The sequence below is a fragment of the Cydia strobilella genome, chromosome Z (assembly GCF_947568885.1).
Source record: "Cydia strobilella chromosome Z, ilCydStro3.1, whole genome shotgun sequence".
NCBI lineage: Eukaryota > Metazoa > Arthropoda > Insecta > Lepidoptera > Tortricidae > Cydia > Cydia strobilella.
Window position 1 is genome coordinate 13757071 of NC_086068.1, and position 22319 is coordinate 13779389.

At 35.6% G+C, this 22319-nt stretch overlaps 1 protein-coding gene across 2 annotated transcripts in view; it reads left to right on the top strand.

The window, feature by feature from the left end:
• LOC134754148 (eukaryotic translation initiation factor 4 gamma 3-like) overlaps positions 1-22319 on the top strand; it is an 82535-nt gene that overhangs the window by 31328 nt on the left and 28888 nt on the right. For both annotated transcript variants that reach the window (XM_063690248.1, XM_063690247.1), the window contains 5 exons: positions 2696-2878; positions 9221-9280; positions 9458-9543; positions 9627-10392; positions 20549-20950. In XM_063690248.1, the coding sequence (XP_063546318.1) occupies positions 2696-2878; positions 9221-9280; positions 9458-9543; positions 9627-10392; positions 20549-20950 (1497 nt within the window). The remainder of the gene's footprint in view (positions 1-2695; positions 2879-9220; positions 9281-9457; positions 9544-9626; positions 10393-20548; positions 20951-22319) is intronic.

A 22319-nucleotide genomic window follows, 5' to 3' on the forward strand; every position in this document is an offset into this window, starting at 1 on the left:
CAAGAAACTTTTTTGTGGATCCAATATGCAATAATAGTATAACGTTCTCATAATAAATAGAATAGAATAGAATTCATTTATTCATGGTAAACTACATTTCATACAAAATAGAATGCTCGAGTCAGCACTAGAAGTCCCTGAACTAGCGAGGTCTTCAAATTAGTGCACAAGTTTATTGAGCAGGGTAAAACCGAGTGCAATCACTTCACCCTCTTAGCCTAGATCTTAAACAAATGATTACTTTAGCATCCTGCAGCTTCCTTACATACAGCTATGAACTGTAATAAATTTGTATATTTATATTAATCTCCCTTATTCGGAAAACTCATTTTCATGTCTCACCAAACGAAGACCAAAAATTGCCCATCAGGGGAAATCATTCGTGAATAAGCGAATTTTGGCACAGTTGTAGGGAATAGTAGTGTATTAAACAACATACTAAAAGTACCGATGGGTGGGGCAGAAGCTAACGGGCCTAATATATGTAGGTGTAATACTAGAAAATTTACGTTGTGTGTGAAATAGTAGATTGTGTCACAAGGGAGCAAAATGACATATTTACGGCGAGGGCGTACAATTGAATCCTAGACGAAGCGAAGGATTCTATAATAGAATCCTGAGCGTAGCGAGGGATTCTAACATAGAATCCTGAGCGTAGTGAGGGATTCAAGTGTTAACGCCCAAGGTGAAAATAATTTTGCTACCATGTGACACATACTGCTTTTCACATCACCTATGAGGAAATTACATACATATATTAGGTTTCAAAACATTATTATTTTAAGCTAAGATCGATACGGACAAAGTGCCAAAAATATGTATACCGACCTTAGTATAGGTACATACTTCTGGCACTTTGTCCGTATTGATATTCTCAGACGTATTTTATATGCTCATAATTATGTACCTAAATATATTTTCAAAGACACAGCAAACAACTAAAATGATACAATGAAAATCAAGTACATTATTTACAACAAATTAGCTCTTACCCCTTTGAACCAAATCTTCGGAAGAACACTATGAAGACTAAGATCACTTATATTTATTATTATTAGTGTCGTTACCGGGATGCTGCTTAAAACATCTGACACAGATGAAAAGGCCTATTATTATTGATTTAAACTAAGTATTTACAAATTTATACAGAATACAGAACCGCATAATGCTTTGTGAAATATTTATACAATTTTTTTTAAATATAAACTTTTTAAATTGCATAGACAAGTATGGCTGCGTTTAAGGAGACCTAAAATGTCAAAATAAAAATTTAATTATTACACTAAAGTTTTTTTACGTTTCTTTGTAAATATTACGCTAATTAATTAATTAATTTAATTTAAATATGATATTAATTAATTTAAAATACGTTAATTACATTTATTGTTTACAATTACAACAAAATATTATTTAAGTTAGAAAAATTGTATGCACGTAATCGATTATAAAGAAATTGTAATCGATTATATGCATACTAATTTCATGTCTTTGTGTCAATATTTCATACTGGCAACAAAATGTCCTTGAACAGAAAAGTGCCACTTTGATCCCTCCTAGCAGGGAAGAAAAGTTCCCTTTTCGAATAGGTGATGTGAAAGTATTTTTTGAAGGCGGAAGATTCGCAGAGTGCTAAATGCAAGTTGGGTCAAACAATAATAAAACTATGGGGCGTATTGAAGAATAATGATTAGACATTACTGATGTAGTAATGTCTAATTATTATTCTTTAAGAAGTTAAATAAAGAATTATTTATTTCACTTGCTCGTAAAAGGTAACCTATACACGTAGGCGATGCGGTCCGTAAATCGAAAATTTCGACCTGGGGTTGTAGTGTATTTTTACGTCACATTTGCTAGGTGATGCGGTCCGTAAATCCTAAATTTGGACCTAGGGCTGTATGTTATGTACGTACCGAAATTAAGCAGGATTTATTTTTTCCTTCTTTTTTTCTCACAAGTGTGGTGAGATTTGTGAGGAACATATGGCGTGCCACGGTACAGGAATTACGAAATCGTGTTATTAAGCCTTCAGTTCACACTCGTTCGTACATTTTTGTTTACCGCCCATAATACACAATGTACTATTTCTAAAATTTGTTTACTTTTTGTTTTAAACCTTCAAATTTAGTACCAATTCGTAAAATTGTATAGTTACTTGCGGGATCCCGTGAATACCGGGATCCCGCGGGACTGAGGCTGAGAATCCCGCTAAATACCGGGATTGAATTCCTCATGCGGGATTGCATTCCCTAGCTCTATCCTATTATATCTTCTTTGGTTATAAATTGTTGAGCAATACACTTTTCGTCAGTCGCGACACATTCGACATCTAGTGTCCAGTAGCAGTACTGAGAGTTCCGCTACATGACGCTAGATGTCGACTACGAAATAAGGCGCGAAAACTGATGTATGGAGTTACCACTCTTTCTTTACTTATACATATTTCTCTATGGCACGGGTTACACAAAACCTTAACTAATTATATACCTTTTAACCTTCCTCAATAATCACTCTATTGATAGGTTAAAACCGCATGGAAATCCTCTTGAGTTTATCGCAAACATACATACACACAAACAGACAGACGCGGCGGGGGACTTTGTTTTATAAAGTGTATTGATAAGCAAAATTAGCCAGCAAAAGAATCCTTCAACTATTGTTTAACAATCTGCTATTAAATGCCCTCCTGTTTCAGATACTTACTACCCACCGAACAGCCAACAACTGCCGACGCCGAACTTGCAGTCGAACGCGCCCGGCGGCAGGAACAACCCTACGACGCTGATGGGGCCGCAGGGCACGCCGCCGACGCCCACCGCGCCCGCGGTCTCGCTCTCCCATTCCCAAAACCCCGCTCACATGCACCAAAACATATCTGGTGAGTTTAACTAATTCATCCAGCAGACCTGGGGCCCGTTTCGCAAAAGCTTGTAACTTGTAATACAAGTGGAAGTCCCTTTCTAACAAAAGCTGTCAAAAAGTGACTTTTGAGAAACGGGCGAATGCGGTTTATAAAAAAAGTATCATGGTTTATTGTTCAAACAGAGAAAATTACCTGCAACTAAATTAAGGTGCCGCAAGTTCAGAGAGCGGTGTTTTTGTAAAATCATACCGCTTTTTTAGTCACAATACGGTTGCCAAAAATTTAATTAGCAATCTCGAGGATTTTCTCTAGTGACTTCATCGATTCGAATCCTGATTTTATTACTTTCGCTCGATAAAAAAAAATCACGAACGTAGGTCTAAATTTCTAAAATGCACTTTATAAAGTAATAATTTATGCACAAAAGCTAAAAATATGAAAATTGCTTCTAAAAATGCGCAATTATATTTCATTGATTACTTTTTTGTTAAAGCATACAACACAAATTAAAACTTAAATTCGTAAACATGATATCCGCGGTCCCGAGCACGCACATCCATCTCACTCGTGAGAGCTCGTTACGCTCAGTGAGAGTGTGAAAAGAACAACTTAAATAACAGTAAGAGTCAGGACGAAACAATATCTATATGTGTCTGCGGCCGGCAAAACGTCCCGCTTTGTCGCTTGCCATAAAGACGCTTTGACAGGTTATTCGTATAAAGATACAAGCAAATCTCGTCCTTATGGTAAGCGACAAAGTGGGACCTTTGACTAGACTTCGACACATATAAATGCGTGTGTCCTTAGGTCCTTACTGACTGACTCATCAACGCAGAGCCGAAACTACAAAAGTTAGAAAGTTGAAATTTGCGCACCAGGTTACTTTTATAATGTGTACAAGAGATAATAAGCGATTTTTGAGAATTCCACCCCTAAGGGGGTTTAAAAGGGGATGAAAGCTTGTATGGGGTTCAAGTTTTTTTAAGTTAGGAACTTGAAACTGTAAAAAGGTATCGTATTAAAAGAGAAGAAAACTAAATTCAGCGTTTTTGAAATGTCATCCCCTAAGGTGGTGAAAAACGGGTTGAAAGTTTGTATGGAGATCAAACATTTTTTTTGAGCGCGGGTTTGGAACTTTGTATAAAGGCATATTATTAAAATACAAGAAAAGTACATACGATATAGCAGAGGCCGGGAACGGGCAATTCGTGGATGGGTTTCGATTTCGTCGGACGACGCGAAGCCGAATCCACGAATTGCTATTCCTGCCGAGGTACATATAGTGCTTTTCTCCAAACTTGCGAGGAAATAAGATAAAATAATCATTATTTAAGCATCAAGCATCACTCAAATCGAACCTTCACATCAAAAACGTCAAAAACAATTTCCCTCTTTAATTATTTTTTTAAAGTTAAAGGCACAACTTATTCTGCCATTCAGTACCATTCAATATTTATAACACAACTTATATAGTCTTTGATTTTATTAAGAGGCCGGTGTCGATTTTAGTCGCAAAAATGTAAAATTGATAGATTTAGTCCGTGAAATTTTACACCTTTTGTTACCTAATTGAAATAACAAGTACTGGTTTCTATTAGCACGTCTTCTTATCTTACCTTTTATCAGATCAATTTTTTGAAAACATACATACATACATACATACATACATACATACATATAATCACGCCTATTTCCCGGAGGGGTAGGCAGAGACCACGGATTTCCACTTGCTACGATCCTGACATACCTCTTTCGCTTCCTTCACTTTCATAACATTCCTCATACACGCTCGCCGGTTTAGGGTGCTCTTGACCTGGCCTTTCTTCAGGATTTCCCCGATCTGATCAGAGAAAGTCCGCCGAGGTCTGCCCCTTCCAACTCCCGTTTCTACCTCTCCCTTATATACTCTCTTTGTTAGCCTCCTTTCACTCATTCTTTCCACGTGTCCAAACCATCTCAACATACCTTTCTCAATTTTTGTCACTACATCTTCGCTCAGTCCACACTTTTCCCTTATCACACTGTTCCTAATTCTATCTTGTAATCTCACCCCACAACTTTTTGAAAACAGACTCACTAAATTAGTAATGTTTGCTTTTCTGATGGACGTTTAGGTAAACGCGCGTAAAGCACTGATTTTGTCGCTCTTATTTGTAAATTTCGTAAAGTTTGGACTGCTAAACATGGTAATTTTGTATTACACGTATCCTGTACTTGACGTTTATCACACCACATTTTTATTATTATGACTTTGAAGTAGTGTAAATGAAAGTTATACGAAATCAATTTTCTTCAGAAATTACTTCAAAACAAGTGACAATTTCTCTTAAAATCGACTTAATTTCAACGTAATTTTGATACTTAAACAATCTACAACATTTGCTGAAACTATTCTTATACATCAATTTGTATAATTTACCACCATGATTTTTTGATGAATTTTTAAAAACTGCCCCTTCTCTTCATGCATTACCACCTCACCTCACCTTACCTCAGGCAAGATGAGAAGACGTGCTAATATAAATCAATACTTGGTATTTAGATATTCCGTAACAAAACGTGTATAATTTCAACGACTAAATCTATCAATTTTACATTTTTGCTCCAAAATCGACCACGGCCTCTTAAGCAGTATATATTCGCACGATCACATGACGGTCTTGTAAGAACGAGACAATGTCATTTCGTTTATCTTACTATCTCACTCTATCCTAATAGCTTGAAATGATAGCTGACCGGGTCGTGTAGACGCGGCCCGCGGCTATAATAATTGGCTGTTTGCATTTTTCTTAGTGGATATAAACAATACAGTGATGAACACTTCCCGTCCGCTAAAATAGGACAATAATGATTTGATTTTTATTAAATTTGAGTTTGACCATAACAAAGAACTTCCCGTACTATTTTTGATACAATAAGGAGAACATTTTCGAGCATATTACAGAAAAAGTAATTTCAGCGTATTTAAAAATTCATCCCCTAACAGGGTTAAAAAGGGGTTGAAAGTTTGGATCCATTACAAATACTTTTTAACTTCTTAGTACCTTATTATAAGATTAAATAAAAAACGTTAATTCAACGTTATTGAAAATTCAACCCCTGAGGGTGTTAAAAAGGGGTTGAAAGTTTGTATGGGGTTCAAATTTTATTTTAAGCTAGGAATTTCAAACTTTGTAAAAAGGTATTTTATTAATAAACAAGAAAACTGATTTCATCGTTTTTGAAAATTCAGTCCCAAGGTGGTGGAAAGGTCGTTAAAGGTTTGTATTTTTGTGAGTGCGGGACTTAAATCTTTATATAAAGGCATATTATTAGAATACATGTTTCAGCGTTTTAAAAAAAATACCCCTAAAGAATCCATTACAAATGCTTTAAAACTTAATGTAAATAATAAGGCATATAAGATTACAAGAAAAGTTATTTCAATGTTAATTCTTGATAATTAAACCTCCACTGTCCGTCTGTCCGTCTGTCTGTCTGTCTGTCACCAGGCTGTATCTCATAAACCGTGACAGCTAGACAGTTAATTTTTTTACAGATGATGTATTTATGTTGCCGCAAAAACAGAATAAAATAAATGTTTAAGTGGGGCTCCCAAACAACAACAGTGATTTTTGTCGTTTTTTGCGCAATGGTACGGAACCCTTCGTGCGCGAGTCCGATTCGCAATTGGCCGATTTTTTTTTAATAGTGGACTTGAAAATCTTCTAACGGGGTTGATAGGGATTATATCGAGAACGATTTTTTCCGGTTAGTGGCTTAAAATTTCGTAGCTTGTGACAGACAGATCTCATGCGTTGTATAATAATTAACAAATGATTAACCATCCCTACTGCTATCTTTAGCTACATAATGTTCTGTGCTCAATTCAAGTAGAATATGTATATAGGTATAACCTAACCACCAACATACAAATCCACGCGTACAAATTCGCGGGCAACAGCTAGTAGTAACGTATGTATAGCTAATAGTAACATATAGCTAATGACATACAGATCCAGGAACAAACCAATTTGACGACAAAATAAAATTAAAATAAATGAAAACGGGTCACATTCGTAATCATAATATTTTATCTGCTTTGTATTAGTACGTACGTGATAGTAGTGATACGATCACAAATAAATAAAGTAGTGGATATGAAATGAAAGCTTTTTAGTATGAAAACCAGTGTCGCCAAACTCACACATTCATAGTTAGTTAAGTTACAATCAAATTTACCTTATCGCTAAAGGACAGTATACCTGAAATTTCTGGATTGTGTTATGTCTTTGTGACTACATAGACATGAATGCTAAATGCCTCTTTAGCAAAACGTCTGGATCTTAGAATGTTATAATTTAAAATGATCTAGCAGCAAAACTTCTTTATCTTCAAATGTCCTTATTACTTTAATAGACATAAACGCTAAATGGTCCGGTAGCAAAACGGTTGCAACTTAGACCGTCTTAATTACTAAACAGATATGAACGCTAAACAGTTAAGAAGCAAAAAGTCTGTATTGTGTAATGTCTTTTTTACTAAATTAAATAAACGCCAAACGACCCGTTAGCAAAACGTCTGGATTTTAAAATGTTAAGTGTTGATATGACACTTGATAATTAAAACCCTCCCGCACAATCGATTATTTACATCTTGGTCACTTGAAGTAAGTCTCTGTGGCCTGTTACATACAGTACCAGCCAATAATATATCACCTCCATGTTTTTACGGTATAACTTTTTTTAAATATTTGTGAGTGACTTGCACCTCACTGCTTTAGGTAGTCTAGAAGTATTCCTATGTACGGGCGATGAGAAAAATTGGTCTTATGTTGGTTTTTTCATACAGGTTTTTTTTTATATGTATTGTTAACTTCATTTTTTTTACTACAGTACTGTATTTGTATTGTAAACACATTGACACATTACATCAAAGAGTAAAGTAAGTATAATAGGTAAAGAGAGCCCACTTGAAGCATTTTATGGAAACTCATTTGAAAGCACCATCTCTGTTGTCTCTCAAAACTAACTATGTATGTGTGCGTGCACAACTACATATACATACGTACGTGTACTTTCGTCCTACATAATATTAGGTCTACTTGGGCGGTTTACAAGTCAATTTTTTGTTTGACTTGTAACTTATCAAAGATTTTTGAGTACATCATATCGAACAAAAAAAATTACTCGTAAACCGCCCAAGTAGACCTAATTTTATGTAGAAAAAAGGTTTTAAAGAGTGGAATAAATATAACAAAAACATATTAGTAAACTAAGTATTTTTATTGCCTTAAATTTGGTATACATAGATAGTACCTTTTATAAGAGGAGATGTAAGTACCAAGTATTTTGATTCCACCGCTTGCAGCTTCTGACTCTATATCCATTTTCTATGCAATTATTGTCACATTAGGAGAATTTCGGGTAATACGCCACGCTCTGTAGCTCCGTACGCAGTTTGCTCCAGATATTCTTTAAAATACATGAATAATGATGTGATAATTCGGATTCGGAGAGGTGATAGAGTGAGGTGAGAGAGAGAGAGACCTGACCGAAAAAATGAGCCGTTTATTCTAATTTTGACCTCAGATTCGTAATAAAGGACCTCTCTAGTGGTGCGCGACTTTGAATGATACTAATTCGATTAGTCTATTATTATAATCATTCGAATCATTCGACTAATTTGAAGAATAGTTACTACTAATTAGTAGTCATCATTCGATTATCAGCATTAGTGCATTACTAATTTCCAATTCGAATACAGAGATTAGTAATCGCTAATCATTCAAATAGGCAAATCATTCGAAGTCGCGCATCACTAGTCCTCTCGGATCCACACATATCGATTTTCATCTTGATCAGAGCAAAAATGCAGGAATTCAAGATGGCGGCCGATTTTTCTAATTTTGACCTCAGATTCATAATAAAAGTACTCTCGGATGTTCACATATCGATTTTCATCTTGACAAAGCAAAAATGGAGAAATACAAGATGGCGGGCATTCTTTCCTATAAAATTGATTGACCGGTTTGAATTTGGGTATCAGATCGCGCGGCAAGGTACTTTTATATTAAGGTACCGTTTGACCGGAGCTTGTTTGGATACCTAAAGTATAGATATCGGTACCGGATTGCTACTTTATCGATCGGATACCTGGTCAAAATCGTTTTTATAGGTACTTTTATTTAAGGTACCGATTGGACGGAAGCTTGTTTGGATGCCTTAAGTATTCATACCGGTACCTGAATGCTACTTTAACCTTTTCAGTCCCTGGTTGTTCTATGAAAATTTTCATGGGTTGTGACTTGCATTGTTTTGTGTATGATACCTCCAGTAAACATTTTAGAACTAATGAAACAGAATTGTAATTTTGCAGGTATACGTCCGACGCAAACGAAACGTAGTCATAGGCTCGCAATCATTGATCCCGTTACTAGTAAGTAAACATTTTACTGATTTATATTTTTTATTTAAATTATTCGTTTAATTTATACATAGACTTATATTGACCGGGATATAGACCGTGATTACCTTTTGTCAATATAAGTCTAGTGAAACTAACCGTGAATCATTCAAAACTCTAATTTATACATGTCTGTAACTTCATTTGCAGGGCAAGATATATTGACTGATTTATATTCAAATAATGATAGTCAATATTTAAGTGGAGAATCTAGCGAGCGGCAAACGCCCCAACCCGTAAGTATTTAGCTTTTGTGTGTTTAGCGGCAATTAACATATTACTGATATTACTATTTACTATACCATAGTGTTTGTTGCAGGAACCGACACACAGCATTGCTGAACAATTCTCGAGAATGGTCAATGAGGTGGCTAATCAGCCAACCACATGCGAAAGTTCAATGAAGCCAAGTTATAAAAATACAGATTTGCCTATTTCTTCCGCAAGCCCTATGCAGCCGCAACTAAATGCAATAAACTCTTTAAATAATAGTTTAGTAAAGTCTGAGATATTAACCGTTAACGAAAATAAAATATTAGGACCTGATGTTGCTGCAGTACCTAACGAAACTCCAATAGTATCAGCAATATCAGACAGTCCTGTTATAGTGCCTAAACTGCCCAATGTTAAGCAGCTGCAAAAGACTAGTGATCAGATTATACAGCCTTTAGTAGTAGACAGCAATAAGATTATATCACCAAATAAACAACCACACAAACATAAAACTAAACCAGTTGTGCCTCAACAAGAAGAAATAAATAAGTCCACAGAGAATATAAGCGCTGTAGGGCCCACCGCGTCGGCGACACCGAGCGCCCTCCCTCCCGCTACTCCCGCCCCCGCACCAGTGCCCGCTCCCGCTCCCGCTCCCGCCACCGCGCCTGCGATCGTCCCCGCGGCTCCCGCACCAGCACAGGCCGTCACGCCCACTGCCATGCTAGCCCCACAGCCTCAAAGAATACGAGAACCAAGGGAGCGTGTCAGATCAGAAGAAAAGGAAAGAGATAAAAACAAGGACAGAGACGTCCAACAAGAAGCAGAAACCTTGCTCGCCAACAAACAGCAAAATGGACCTACAAATCTAGGTAAGTGCTTAAGTATAATGTCAACTGCAGACATATTTGACCAAGCGTTAGCGAAGGTCTCCGTTTCAGCTTGGACAAAAATGCATTCGTATGTCCGGAATCCGGATGTTCTCGTGTACAGGTCGCATTTCTCAACCAATTCTCGTGAAATTTCGAGGTCTACACTGCTAACAGAGCCACTAGTAATTAAATTGTTGCATATGGAAATCACACTAATATTCTGAAATAATTTATTTCAATACACGTAATACAGTAGCGGCAAATAATCTATCAAATTTTTTCAGATACATTGTATATTTATTTTTAATAATTTCTCAAAAATGGCTAGCGATTTCGATGAAATTTACAATATAGGGGCGTTTGAAAACGACAATTTGATCAAACTAGGGGTCATTATTAAAATAATTAGTTTGCCCGAGTTTTCGCGGTAGCCCGGTGGGTACTGGGCATTAATTGTGAAGTAATAGTGCGATTTAATTTTCAACCCAGAGGCTTACGAGGGCGAACAATCGATCCATCTACGTTTTACTGTTCATAACGAAGAGTTCCCTTAATTCCTTATATATCCCATCATCAGAACTGGGTTTTGACAATAAAATATATATATATATATATATATATATATATAGTAAGTAAGTATATAGTGTGTGTGTGTAAGTGTGTAGTGAGTGTAGTAAATATATATATATATAATGATTGGGGTGTGTCAAGTCCCCAATCCGCATTGTGCTAACGTGGTAGCCCACGTTTCCACGTGCAGGTGGGACTGTATAGGCAAAACTGAAAGTTCTTAGAAGGGCCACGGGGATATCATATAACAAAAAACCGGCCAAGTGCGAGTCGGACTCGCGCACGAAGGGTTCCGTACCCTAACGGAAAAAACAGCAAAAAATCACGGTTATTGTATGGGAGCCCCATTTAAATATTTATATTATTCTGTTTTTAGTATTTGTTGTTATAGCGGCAACAGAAATACATCATCTGTAAAAATTTCAACTGTCTAGCTATCACGGTTTATGACATACAGCCTGGTGACAGACAGACAGACAGACGGACAGCGAAGTCCGTTTTTACCCTTTGGGTACGGAACCCTAAAAAGAGGCATATTATTTATGAAAATTTCTCTTTATAATTTTTTTGAGGTATATGCCATGGTCGTTATACTTGTATTTCAGCAATGCTGGCAGTTTGGAAATTGTACGTCGAGCGTTATTCCAATTTCAACCCAAGAATTTTTTCGTGTCACTATTTTAAACGATTTTTATTGTGTGCTCAGCCAGCAACAGTTACAATATGCTTCAGTTATATTTTCATAATAAAGCCTAGTTCTCGTACGTCTGTTAATTATTCTTAAAATTTCAAACTTAATCGCTTTTGTAGTTCTTTAACGGATGATCATAGAGAGAGAAGGATGTCATTCCAGAGCGACGTCAAAAGTTTACGCAGTTGTGCAGTTAATAAAAAATACTGCCAAAAAATTGTATAGCAGTTTCTGACATCACTCAGTATACACATGCCACTGTTAAAAAATTCTTGTATAAATATTTGTGCAAAATACTTTAATCCAGATGGGTACCTCATGAAAGTCATGATTTCATGAATTTCAAACAAAACCTCCGAGGACCTAAAATCGCCATACAATAAAGGCATTGGAAGAGTGAGCTGTGTGCGCTTCAGGGCTGTATGGCTTATCCTATCCTAATGAAAATTTGTACTCGTGATCAGAAAGAGTTTTAAGGACGCATTAAAATTGTGACGTGACGGCCTAATTACTTCAGTTTTTTCTATTCTAAACTCTTTTAGTTTGCCCCTCGAGTCGTAATTGTTCACATGATATACAGTCTTATTTCACGAATTTTCGAATGATGCCTGCGATGATGTCAAATATGCCTGCAAAAAATAGCAGTATTATGTTATGATAGATTTTTTGCCGCTTCTGTAAGACATTTATTATATCTATCCTTTTTCAAGTCGCTTTCAAAAGGACACCGGTGTAGGTACATAATAAAAGGATGGATTTCTGATGGCTGGACTGAGCTTTCCGTTTCACGAAATTGAAATTGAACAAAAAAGGATACGTTGTCTCGAATTATAAAAAAAGATAAAAATAAATAAAAGATAATTTAAGAATTGCCTGAAATATTCAATGTTTAATATTTTTACACCTAAACTAGTAGATCGTGGAAGTTAGTGTTGTGGATTTTAGCTTTGAGGCGTAAACTACAAGACTTGAGTCGCGACTGCTGAGCCTTGAAGCCTCGAACCTTAAAGCCTCGGAACCTTAACGACTCGAACTAAGAGTTCGTGTTGCTGCTTACGAGCATAGAAACCTCGAGTCTTTTGGCCTCAAGCTTTTAAGCCTCCTAAGCTTCGAAGGTTTAAGTCTGTAAGGTTTTTAGCAGTAAAGGTTTGGAGTGAAATTTAATACGTTTTTGTGAAATAGGGAAAAACAGAAAAAGATAATTATGACTTATCGCGTTTTTAGAGTTCCGTATAGTCAACTAGGAACCCTTATAGTTTCGCCATGTCTGTCCGTACGTCTGTCTGTCAGTCCGAGTAATAAATATTTTTTAAATACTTTTATTGTTATTTCTTATGACACTCATATATTAGGACGGAACGGAACGGGAAAATTTTAAAATATAGTTTCATAGAAAATGTATCTGGATGTACATTCGCAACGGAATCACGGTTCTAAATGGTCCACCCTGTATACGTTGCAGGCAGTAAATGCGTTAACTGATGTTAAGTTACTCTTCCGATATAGATAGGTATATACCTATCTATATCGGAAGAGTAACTTAACAATACAACAATTATAATATTCGTAAATTCTCTACATAAAAATTATTTCTGCAAAGAGAGCTCAACGTATGAGCTCTAAGCTTGACACAAGCTTTTAAGGTTCGGGGGCTTGAGCTTATGTTAAAAAGCTAGAGTTCCCTATGAGGCCCGAGTCTTAGACTTCATTTTGACAAGTCATAAAAAGTTTGAGTCGTTAAGGTTCTAAACCGCTTTGTGAGCAAACCTTAAACGCTCTAGCTTTCAAAGCTTGAGCCTTAAACGTTCGCGAGTCGTTAAGGTTCAAAAGTCTTAAAGACTAGTATTTTAACAACACTAGTGGAAGTTCATTATAAAATTTTTACAAGATTTTATTTATCTTGCAATATTTGTATATATGTTCGGATCAAATCTTGCAAGCTAAATTAAACTCACTTCCAACCACCAATTACCAATATACTTGAAAATAAAAAGTATTGTTGTAAAAAAAACATTTTTGATACAAGTTTTTATCGCCGACGGTACTTTTCTTTCAAAACGCAACACAATTAGGTTGCGGTGTTTTATGACAGAGTTCCTATGGCCACCTCCTGTGTCCATCATCAGATCAGCTCGATGTAGCATAATATTGTATTGGCCTGATTACAAATTTTGAAATCCCTTTTAATGTTGTCGATACACTTGTATTGGTTTCGAAAAACCAAAGATAGATATAACTCCGTAATAGATGGATACAGTCTAAGGAAAAAACGTGCCTCGAAAATCACGAAAATTTGATTCTCGATCAGATGGCGCCACTAGTTTTGGCCAACTCTCGTATAGAGGGCGTTGACTGTTTCGTTTGTTATTTATAATATTAACGCAAGTGAAAGAACATGGGTGAAAATCATATAAAAATAATTAATGCAAGTAAAAAAATTATTTATCCATATTTAAATACATTTTAACGTATTTTTATAAATCTTCATTTTTAGTTTTAAAGTATGTCGATAGATGGCAGTGAATTTACAGTGGTTACAAAATTTACTATGACAGTACCGCTCTATCTTATTATATCCTCATTGGAAAAACACAATATTTCAGCTATACATACCAGGGATGTTGCGAATATTCGCATCCGCATCCGCAACCGCGGAACTTCCGCATTATTTTCAACATCCGCATCCGCATAAAATCGATGCGAAGCTTAATGCGGATGCGGATGTGGAACAGGTAGGTACAGGAACGTCTTAGCGGCGTAAGTGCTAGGTAATTTCGTCGTTACCCAATAAGAATCTCATTTCGTTTTTGTGATTCGTCGATCAAGCACTTTAGCCTATGACGGACAGCGACAAGAAGTGAAAAGTTTGTTTTATTTGGACTTTAGTATAGTAATGCGATTGGTGGGGACCTATGTTCTTGTTCAAATACTAAGTTTCGTTTTTTTTTAAATAAAAATTACTAAAGTGTAATATTTGACGTTTTTATGTGCCTAATCTCGACATCCGCATCCGCGGATGTCTAAAAATCGGCATCCGCAACATCCCTGATACATACTCATAAGTTTTAACAAATGTGTCCTCCTTTTTAACCGACTTCAAGATTTCAAAGGAGGAGGTTCTCAATTCGGTTGTATGTTTTTTTATTGTTTTTTTTTTTATATGTTTGTTACTCCATAACTCCGTCATTTCTGGACCGATTTTGAAAAATATTTTTTTGATTGTAAGTATATACATACAGATTGGTCCCGTTTTTGTTAAAAAGCAGTTCTGATGATGGGATCCATGAGGAATCGAAGGAACTCCTCAAATGTTAAAGGCATACATATAGTGATTTTAGTATTTTCATCAACAAATCAAGCACTTACATTTAAAAAAGTGACATTTGATGAAGTGGAACTGCTGATGATGATCAGAACGGAATTATTCAATGACGCATAGTTCACGTTTGGCGATTTGTCCTCTTCGTTATGTTTGCTAAGCAAGTTAGGTTTTCAAGAAACATTTTTGTCAAGCTCGAGTTCTGATGATGGGATCCATGAGGAATCGAGGGAACTCTTCAAATGTGAAAGGCATACATACATATAGTGATTTTTGTATTTTTATCAACAAATCCAGCATTTCCATTTTAAAAAGTGACATTTGATGAAGTGGAACTGCTGATGATTATCAGAATGGAACTCTTTAATGACGCATAGTTTACGTTTGGCGATTTGTTCTCTTCTTTACGTTTGTTAAGCAACTTAAGTTTTTAAGACATATTTTTGTCAAGCTCGAGTTCTGATGATGAGACCCACGAGGAACCGAGGGAACTCCTCAAATGTGAAAGGCATACATATAGTGATTTTTGTATTACATTATTTAAAAATACGATAAAATGTATTTAAATATGGATAAATGATTTTTTTATTTGCATTAATTATTTTTATTTGATTTGACCCATGTCCAGGTCAACTGATATGCGTTAAAGTTGTTAAATAACACACGAAACAGTCAACGCCCTCTATACGAGAGTAGGCCAACGGTAGTGGCGCCATCTGATCGAGAATCAAATTTTCGTGATTTTCCAGGCACGTTTTTTCCTTAGACTGAGTTATATGTATCTTATCTTTGCAAGTAGTTATAGACGCGCCACCGAGCGACCGGGGGTAAGAAAAAGAATATTCATATAAAATTTGCGCAGCATAGGATTTTTTTCTCTTTCACTCTTATAAATTTCGGTATTTCGCCATCGCCTTCTACCTATGATGCCACCCGGTCGGTGATAAGGACAGAGCATAGCACTATTTTCTCTTTCCTCTTATAGGAATCGCAATAAGACTATCTTTTTCTATCAAAGTGTCAGGCCTTTGGCTCGGCCCATGAATCTAGTATAACATCGATCGGTCATGAGGGGTGGGGCGAAATGACCGAACGGGATAGTCTTATGTATCTATCAGTAGTAGTGACAGAGAGCAATACATTACTTTTTGTCTTTGTCATAGTTTCACTTTTCCACCGCTGCCACAACCGAAATTGTGGCAAACAAATAAGTACGTGACATGTCATGCTTGTTCGTTGCTTGTTTAATTATTGTTGTTTTCTATGAAATTGTGCTTTCTCTTATAAAACATAGTGATGGTTAGCGTTTTGAATTGATAAAATAATGGTGAATTGTTCTGTAATCGGCTGTAATAGCCGCTCTGAGCAAAAATATGAGAACATAACCTTTCACACGTAAGTACGGTATTTTACACCTTCCTCTTAACGCAATATGTGAGAATAACATCCTAAAATTACGTTACACTCAAAGCAATGTAGAATCAAACGATTTCAATAAAAATATCACAATTATTTACGCAAATTAACAAAACATTATTTGTAAAATTATCCGCCCAAATTACGTAGGTTGTTTGTGGTAATATGTCAGCTACTCAGACGAGTCTGAGGTCAGCCGTTTTTAATCTTCTTCTTAATTTAGCTGCATAACAATCATGTTAGGGATACCAGATGAAAATATCATAATTTTATTGGTAATTTTGACCTCGAAGTTTTTTCGTATTTCTAATTCCAAAAAATAAAATAAACAAATGTTGTGAAGATTAAATGTGGTGTACATTAATTGGTGTGAATAATGTGATTGTGATTTGTGATTTCATAAAATTTAAACTCATAATACATTTTATTTTACGTTTTATTTACTAAACATGTTTAGTTTTGTACCACCTGCGCGAATTATAGGAGGTATTTCATTGTTCATACGCCTAAAAAGAACGGCCCATTGACATTTTATTCAACAATTTTAATACCGTCAAACTTTGCCTCCAGGGTAATCGCCCCAACGTGATATCAAATATTGGGGTAATTTTTACCAATATGGTATCCCCACGTTTATGACGTCATCTATGTCTGTCCCTTACGGGCGCACGCGGTAGGCCGCATCCATGTAATGCTAGGTCTATGGCTCGGCCTGATTTGATCGGACAATTTCTCAGAATAATAACTAAAGCATAGAAGCCGGGCAAAAATGCTTCGCAAATATGTATACCCGTCCTTTACTTCCTTACGAATTAGATAATGTGCCGAAAAGAGATGCATATATGCTTGTTATTTCTCATTTACGTACGGTGTCATAAGTTTGATAATTTGCTGGGGATGTAACTGTGTCGACTTTTTATATCGATAAATTATGCATAAGTTTATGTGCCGTGTAAAAGAATAATCACGAAATTGGCAAATTGATAATAGTCTGGCTAATGAAAGTTGAACCTGAAAAAACGCGGCAATTTCAAGAAATCTGTAGCAGGCGGCTCGTTGAATACAAGGATTGCATAACTTTTATACTTTTATAATCTTCTTATTCTAAAAATCATAAAAAGTATAAAAATTATGCAATCTTTGGAATCAAAGAGCCGCCTGATATGAGGATTAATGCTACATGCATGCCTAATATAGCTTTTATCTCATTTGCAGCCTACCACTCAGAACCGTCTAACTGTACCTCTCGTTTTTTTTATCATTAGAAAAAAGGCTAGCAATCTTAACGTGTCGTTTTATCGAAAAATACTTTGAAAATAAGTCACAACAAATATAATATACGATCATTTACATACTTTTGCTTTCATAAGTCAAATAAAAAGACACGTGGAAATGGTTTACCTTTTTTTCCAATGCTAAAAGACTAAGTACTTATAGTTTCTAGTCATGTACCAAATAGGAAATGAAAGAAACGTTCGTGTAATATATTTTTTTTATTTAATAATAGGGAATATTACGCGAAACTCGGCGTAGGTGGCGCCACTACCACAGTCTTGAGGGTCTATCGCAAAACAAGAAAATCGAACTTTCGTTATCTAACATCTCTGTCACTCTTGCGTATTCGAGCGATAAAGAGGCAGCTAGATAACGAAATTTCGGATTCGAGTTTTCCGGTAGGTCCCCTGAAAACTTGTCAAAAACCTGTTAAAGGTACAGTATGAATAAGTTACTCTACGGTGCACTAAAAAAGCTAGTGCTGCACTCTGGTGGCAGAACATTGCAGTAATATCCCCTATTCCTCGTCTTTTGGAAATCTGAAATAAAAAGTTGAGTTTTGTGAGATAGGTAAACCAACAATATTAATAAAAGGAACATTCATCAATGATCATTAATGTCTTTTTTATTAGGGTTCCGTACCCAAAGGGTAAAAACGGTACCCTATTACTAATACTTCTCTGTCCGTCTGTCTGTCACCAGGCTGTATCTCATGAACCGTGATATCTAGACAGTTAAAATTTTCACAGATGATGTATTTCTGTTGCCGCTATAACAACAAATACTAAAAAGTACGGAACCCTTGGTGCGCGCGCCCGACCCGCACTTGACCGGTTTTTAGTATTATACTATAGTCTGGCAAACACTATCTGTCAGTAAGTAAGAACAAAGAAAACTTTAGGTACAGTCGAAGGCAAAGGTATCGATCCAGACAAATGGCTCAAAAATATGTGAACACGATTTTATTGTCTGAGCGTACACATATTTTTGAGACTGGGAATGTATATATATTTATGCCCTTGACTGTACTCATCAATTAAAATGAGACAGTCCTGGGCCAAACTATAAGAAAGCTGTAAATGTCGATAGGTTATTGATCTGAGGTCGATACATCACTATGCCAAAAATATAACCTTTCATACTTAGCAGAAAAGTTCGAAAATATATGCAAAAATCTATATAGACTTGAATGCAAGTAATAATTACATAAACAACATATCGATTTCAATGTTTAGGGTCAGGTCCTATAAATTAATTTCTTCAAAATTGAACAAAACACCGATTAAAGGTAATCGGTTCGTGCGTATTTTCTTTTCTTCCTGTATGCGATTTACAGCCCTCGATCACACAAGACATTATCACAAAGGCAACTTCAAACCATTACAAATAAAAACTCAGCACGTTTTCCAACAATCTTTCAGGAATAGCAACAATATAATTAAAATAAACCAAGATGACCGCTGAAATTCCCGAAATATTTCAACTAAAATAATACGACCATGTCAAGTTGTTACAGTTGACACCTACCTGTGAAATAACGAACATGTATTTTATTTGGCTGGATTATATTAGAACCACATAGAACCATTTGACATTTTCCTCAGTTCATCTTATGACAATACTGAAAAAAACGAAAGAACTTGCGGATTGTTGTCTCACTCACTCATAGACAAAAAGTGATAGCGTGTTGTGAATACGATACCTTTTACCAAGCTTTTATTTTTGCCCGGCTTCTATGCTTTAGTTATTATTCTGAGGTCGTTCCCTATAAAAAAACATTCTATGTTGCCATCTCAAAAAAAGTAATCGATTACCGGTTCGTACTTGCGCACAACACTAGCTGATCTTGGTCGACTGTCCGCATGGAATATTCCAATATGGCGGCCTTTACTTCACAGTCACTTGGAGCATGGCTACGTTAAAATTATAGAACTTTATTACTCTTGTTTTACACAATAGTTCTCGTAAATCAGCATTTTGTAGAATAACATTTTAAATTAAGTCATAATCATAATTAAGGTGGTTGAAGTGAAATAAGTGTTAATAGTCGGACATTTTTTAGATCCTTGAGTGACCTTTTGGATAGACTTTCTTTTTACCATATTGCTACGTGCGACGACGTAGACATCCGTGCCGTTTAAAGGTTTTTGGTGAATTTCGGAACTGTGATATAATTTAGCTAACAGTGCCACATTTAAGTCGGATCTTCAGGTACTTCGAATGTAAGAACTCCCACGTGGAAATACCTCACGTCTCTATTTATAGATACGAACTTGGTTCATTAAAAAAGTGATAGGCTAGGCTAAAAGTCAAACGTATTAATCGGTTTTTATAGTAATATCTACTTTTACTTGAATTAAATTCTTTGCATATTATTTTATGTGACCATACGACTGCATTATCCTTTTTATTGAACTTTGTGTTGGCAGTGTTACCTCATCAGCATATTTTAACTACAAATATCTATACTGCGAAATGGCCATATTAAAATGCAATCGCAACTCGTATACCTAGTTTACTTTTATACTGCAAAGTACATGTTAATCAATTGAATGTTGCAGTTTTAATTATTGTTCATATCATTATTCAAAATGAACATGTGGCTTATTTTGCAAATACACTTGCAGTATCAATACAACTTTCACTTACGAACAGTTGTTCCATGATATTCTTGGGACTAATGGATTATTAACTAGCATAAAATTATACATTAAATTTACATTTGAATGTTGTAGCTGTGTGCTTTGTAAAAAGGTGAATTATTTTTTGAGTGGTCTACATGCAATAGTTTTGTCACTTAAACTTTAAATATTTACATGTAAAGTCAATTGTTTAGTAATTGTAGTACCATGGTCAAATTATAAATACCATGTCTTTATTTGCAGTGATTAGTAGTTCAGTTGATGGAGAAAATATCAACCTTCCAACTAGTCAAACAAATCAAAATTGTGATTCAACAAAGAGGCAAGGTGTGCAACCTGTCGTTACAGCTGAAATTGACACCCTACCTCAAGTGAAAAATATTGAAGTACTGGGTAAGATTGAAGAGGCACCACCACCACCACCACCATCACAGGAGCAGGCACCAACTGCCACACAATTGTTATCAGCAAGTATTGAAAAGATTGCTAAGGAATCTCCAACAGTTCCAGAAACTATTGAAAGTAAAGAAGCTTCCAGTGCTATACAAGCGCAAGTTAAATTAAATCAGAGCTTAGCTAGCTGCATTCGCTCTACTCAAGGTGACCCTAAGATGAAAGACGTCAATCTTAACAATAAGACCATAGGTTTGTTGCTTTTCTCATTATAATGATGAATAGAGACATGACAGTTCTGCCCTATTACAGCATTGATAAAGATAAGATAAAAGACATTTATTCTTGACGATCACAACACAAGTACGAACATGTACAGACAACAACAGCAAGAAAAGAAGAGATCATCAAGTGTGCATCACGAAATGGACCCAACTCAGCATAATGCTAGCTATAAAGCCAGCGCTGGTCTTCCGTAGGGCCCATTTGGTGATGCCACAACAGATAACACACAAAGATACATATTAAAACATTACAAAGATACACACAAAGAATACCATTGCAGCATGTAGATAGCAAAACTTTAAGCAAGCTACTCTTTATTATTGAATATTTTATTTATTGGAGACCTCTCACACATTTTTAACACTTTTAGTGCCAAGCGCCCAAATTCCAATACAAAATAAACACCTAGCATATTCTAGGCAGTGAATGTGTTAAATATTGGCATTTGTTTAATAACACTATTTTTTTATGTTATTTTTCTACATAATATGTCCTTAAGTAGAAATATACAGTTTTCTGCTACCTGTTGTCAGTGTCTTGCTTACATACTTCCACTGTGAAAACATATATGATTTGAGATTAGATGCATTAATCATGTCTACTTACTAATCCATACTAATATTATAAATGCGAAAGTCTGTCTGTCTGTCTGTGTGTTCCCTCTTCACGCTTAAACCACTGAATCGATTTAGATGAAATTTGGCATAGAGATAGGTTGAGTCCCTGAGAAGGACATAGGATAGTTTTTATCCCGAAAATCATCCCTTAAGAAAGTAAAAAGTGGGATGGAATTGAGATAATTAATGAAGTGTCTGCTAATTTGTGTGCATAATATGCTCAAATTTAGATTGCTATGAAAAATTTTCCAGGTGCTATTCTTACTCTAGCTGCGGTTACTAAGTCCACGCAGACGAAGTCGCGGGCAAAAGCTAGTAATATTATAAATGAGAAAGTGGCCGTCTGTATGTTACCTCTACTCACTTAAACCGCTGAACCGATTTAAATTAAATTTGGTATGGAGATAGTTTGAGGCCCAGGAAAGGACATAGGATACTTTTTATCATAATCATTCCATGCAGAAGATTTTGTGGGCAGCAGCTAGTTTTATAATATTGATAATAAATCATCTAGTTCTCTAAAATCTCCCTAGCATACTATGCAAATTTATAGATGAGAAATAAAAAAATAATCTATTCATTTTTTTATTTATTGTTCTTGAGTCATACCCATGATTTTTATTTGCTTACTTGGGCTTAGTTGATTTATGTATTTATTTAATTATAACAAAGAAAACCACACAACTCCACTGTACTCTATGTTCAATTGCCTTAACCAA